Genomic DNA, 1,388 nt, shown 5'->3' on the forward strand with positions numbered 1-1,388 from the left:
TCCCGTTTGCGCATGACTCAATCTCATCTCACACAGTGGTCCTACCATCATTGGTATCGATTTCTACATTGAGTAATTTTTTAACAGAGCAACGAAATTTTCATACAAATTTGTTTTTTTGCTCCGCAAATATACAGCAAAAATTTTTGCCAATAGCTGCCTATTTGGAGCTTAGAAAAAATTAAAAAATATATATAGTGTCAAGTAAAAAGTAGTAACTTAAACGTGGTCTTAAATAGCTGAATACGAAAGTAAATTACAAACTTGGAAAAATGGGTGACAGCAACGAACAAAAGGCTTTGCAATTAATGCAAGACGCTGAAAAGAAATTGAGTCAGCAAAAGGGATTTTTCGGTAATATTTTCGGTGGCTCCAACAAGGTGGAAGAGGCCATTGAATGCTATCAGCGGGCAGGAAATATGTTTAAAATGTCCAAGAACTGGACAAAGGCTGGTGAGTGTTTTTGCGAAGCTGCCGCTTTGCATGCCCGAGCCGGCAGCCGTCATGATGCTGGCACCAATTATGTGGATGCCTCTAATTGCTATAAGAAAATCGATGTGGAAATGGCCGCAAATTGTCTCCTAAAGTCCATCGATATTTACACGGACATGGGTAGATTTACCACGGCCGCAAAACATCACCAAAGCATTGCCGAGATGTATGAAAGCGATCCCAATACACTGTTGAAGGCCATTGAACATTATGAAAAGGCTGCGGACTATTTCAAGGGCGAAGAGTCGAACAGCTCGGCCAATAAGTGTTTGTTAAAGGTCGCCCAGTATGCTGCACAATTGGAGGATTACCCGAAGGCAATTGAACTGTACGAACAAGTTGGTGCATCGGCCCTGGAATCTTCACTGCTCAAGCACAGCGCCAAAGAGTATTTCTTCCGGGCTGCTTTGTGTCAGCTGAGTGTAGATGTCTTGAATTGCCAACATGCCATGGAGAAGTATATACAAATGTATCCAGCATTCCAGGACTCGAGGGAATTTAAATTGGTCAAATCGTTGTGTGAGCACTTGGAGGAGCAAGACATTGAAGCCTTCACTGAGACGGTGAAGAATTACGACAGTATTTCACGGCTTGATCAATGGTATACCACTATACTATTGCGGATTAAGAAGGCTAATGATGATAATCCTGATCTCTGTTAAGTATATTCCCCCGTATATATACATACATACATACATATTATTATAATTATTATTGTTAAAATTAAGCAAGCAAGTGAAGGGTTGGTAATAGCAACAACAACAAAAACAGCAACACTAACATAAATACCACAAAAACAAAAAAGAAAAAATCCTCCCTCCTGCCCCATCCCTTCCTTGGAAATTCTTTTTACTAACCCACTTCTCTTGAAAACAACCAATCCCTTTTAGTATAAT

At 40.1% G+C, this 1,388-nt stretch overlaps 1 protein-coding gene across 1 annotated transcript; it reads left to right on the top strand.

Moving 5' to 3' along the window:
- The first annotated feature begins 258 nt into the window (after positions 1-258).
- LOC133325570 (alpha-soluble NSF attachment protein-like) lies at positions 259-1,186 on the top strand. The gene has a single exon (XM_061534311.1). It carries the CDS (start codon positions 273-275, stop codon positions 1,152-1,154), a length of 882 nt encoding a protein of 293 aa, XP_061390295.1. The 5' UTR covers positions 259-272; the 3' UTR covers positions 1,155-1,186.
- Positions 1,187-1,388: the final 202 nt, after the last annotated feature.

The sequence above is a fragment of the Musca vetustissima genome, unplaced genomic scaffold, assembly GCF_032173495.1.
Source record: "Musca vetustissima isolate MV318-11 ecotype Yass unplaced genomic scaffold, APGP_CSIRO_Mvet_v1 utg1397, whole genome shotgun sequence".
Lineage (NCBI taxonomy): Eukaryota > Metazoa > Arthropoda > Insecta > Diptera > Muscidae > Musca > Musca vetustissima.